Below are 1,838 nucleotides of genomic sequence, written 5' to 3' on the forward strand. Positions count from 1 at the left end.
TGGTTAGTTCCACAGGTTGTGGGATAATTGAGGTTGAGAAGGTCTATAGAAGGCCTAATACTGATGATTCACAGACCTGTACCCCTGAAACAAATAATACATTATATGTTAATAAAAAATAAAAATAAAAAAATAAAAGGTCTATAAAAGTTCTGTAAAAAATTGGTTCCACATGAAGAACTTGAAATCTAAATTATACAACCAGTATGAGACCCACTTCAGGAGCATAAGATTAGTGGAAGCATTTAAGTCTTGAAGAATTCAGACCTCAGTTCAGGTATGAACTGTGAGGACTCGATTGAATCTCTGAGGCTCAATTTTCTCATGTAGAAAATATCCTCTCATTTTTGTTGTAAGAATTATTTAGCTAATGTAGGTGTGTCTGCATTAGAGAAAACCCTTTGAGGCAGCATTATTACAAACTCAGTCCTATTTTGGGACTGATATCAAACACTTGATGATTGTTTTTTTGTCTACTTGTCTCAAGGAGAACATGTTTTGGAGGAGCCCAAGGCTGAGAGGGGACTCAAGAAGGGAAGAATGAAAATTGTCTTCAACACCTGAGAAGGATTTTTCTAAGTATTGGAGGAGAGTTCTTTTATTTCTTGATTCTAGTCCCCTAGCCCCTGTGCTTTAAAACATGACAACTGTAAACAATGTGACTGAAATAATTCTCTTGGGGTTTTCCCCCAAACAGGATGTGCAGAAGATCATTTCTGTGATGTTTCTCCTCATGTACACAGCCATTGTGCTGGGTAATGGCCTCATTGTGGTGACAGTCATAGCCAGCAAAGGGCTCACCTCCCCCATGTATTTCTTCCTCAGTTATTTGTCCTTTGTGGAGATTTGTTACTGCTCTGTCACAGCCCCCAAGCTCATTATTGACTCTTTCATTGAAAGGAAAACCATTTCCCTCAAGGGATGCATCACTCAGATATTTTTCCTCCATTTCTTTGGTGGCACTGAGATCTTTCTCCTGACAGTCATGGCCTATGACCGCTACGTGGCCATCTGTAAACCCCTGCACTACACTGCCATCATGAACCGGCGTGTGTGTGGCCTCCTGGTGGGTGCAGCATGGGGTGGAGGCTTGCTGCATTCTGTTGGGCAAACGTTCCTCATTTTCCAGCTACCCTTCTGTGGCCTCAATGTCCTTGACCACTACTTCTGTGATGTCCACCCTGTGCTGAAGCTGGCCTGCTCAGACACCTTCCTTATTGGTGTGCTCATCATCATAAATGGTGGCACCATTTCAGTGGTCAGCTTCATGGTACTACTTGCTTCCTACGTAGTCATCTTGAACTCACTGAGGACACGGACCTCAGACGGTCAGCGTAAGGCGCTGTCCACCTGTGCCTCTCACATTGCTGTTGTGGGTTTGTTCTTCATTCCCTGTTCCTTCGTCTACTTGAGGCCTTGTGTCACCCTCCCTGCAGATAAGATAGTTGCTGTGTTTTACACAGTGATCACACCTCTCTTAAACCCCCTCATTTACTCCTTCAGGAATGCTGAAGTGAAAAATGCCATGAAGAGACTGATGAGGAGGACAGTGATTTGGGAAGAGAAGTAGATGATTTTGTTGGGGGAAATAGGAGGAACAAGGGTTGGAAGTTGGGGCAGTGAGATCTCACTCTGTCTCTACCTTTAGTTGATGGGCTGGCCTTTCTTGGTCAGTCACCTTTTATTTTTTTCTTTAAATTTCGGTTTTCTCATCTTTATGCGATTGGACAGGCTGAAGGAGCCTCTAGAATGAGGTCTAGAGGTCTTCTACTGATGCATTTTCATATTTGATGGTGACCTTGAGGCAGGTTGGCTGTTTTTGAAAGAATGAACTCTTC

General features: G+C 43.0%; 1 protein-coding gene across 1 annotated transcript; it reads left to right on the plus strand.

Moving 5' to 3' along the window:
- The first annotated feature begins 640 nt into the window (after positions 1-640).
- Positions 641-1,570, plus strand: LOC132008216 (olfactory receptor 4X1-like). Its single transcript, XM_059386655.1, has one exon. The coding sequence runs from the start codon at positions 641-643 to the stop codon at positions 1,568-1,570; it is 930 nt and encodes a 309-aa protein (XP_059242638.1).
- The last annotated feature ends 268 nt before the right edge of the window (positions 1,571-1,838 follow it).

This window comes from Mustela nigripes, unplaced genomic scaffold (assembly GCF_022355385.1).
Source record: "Mustela nigripes isolate SB6536 unplaced genomic scaffold, MUSNIG.SB6536 HiC_scaffold_76, whole genome shotgun sequence".
Classification (NCBI taxonomy): Eukaryota; Metazoa; Chordata; class Mammalia; order Carnivora; family Mustelidae; genus Mustela; species Mustela nigripes.

Bases quoted from the DNA above. Each gene is read 5' to 3' on its own strand.
- LOC132008216 (XM_059386655.1), top strand. From the start codon at position 641: ATGACAACTGTAAACAATGTGACTGAAATAATTCTCTTGGGGTTTTCC.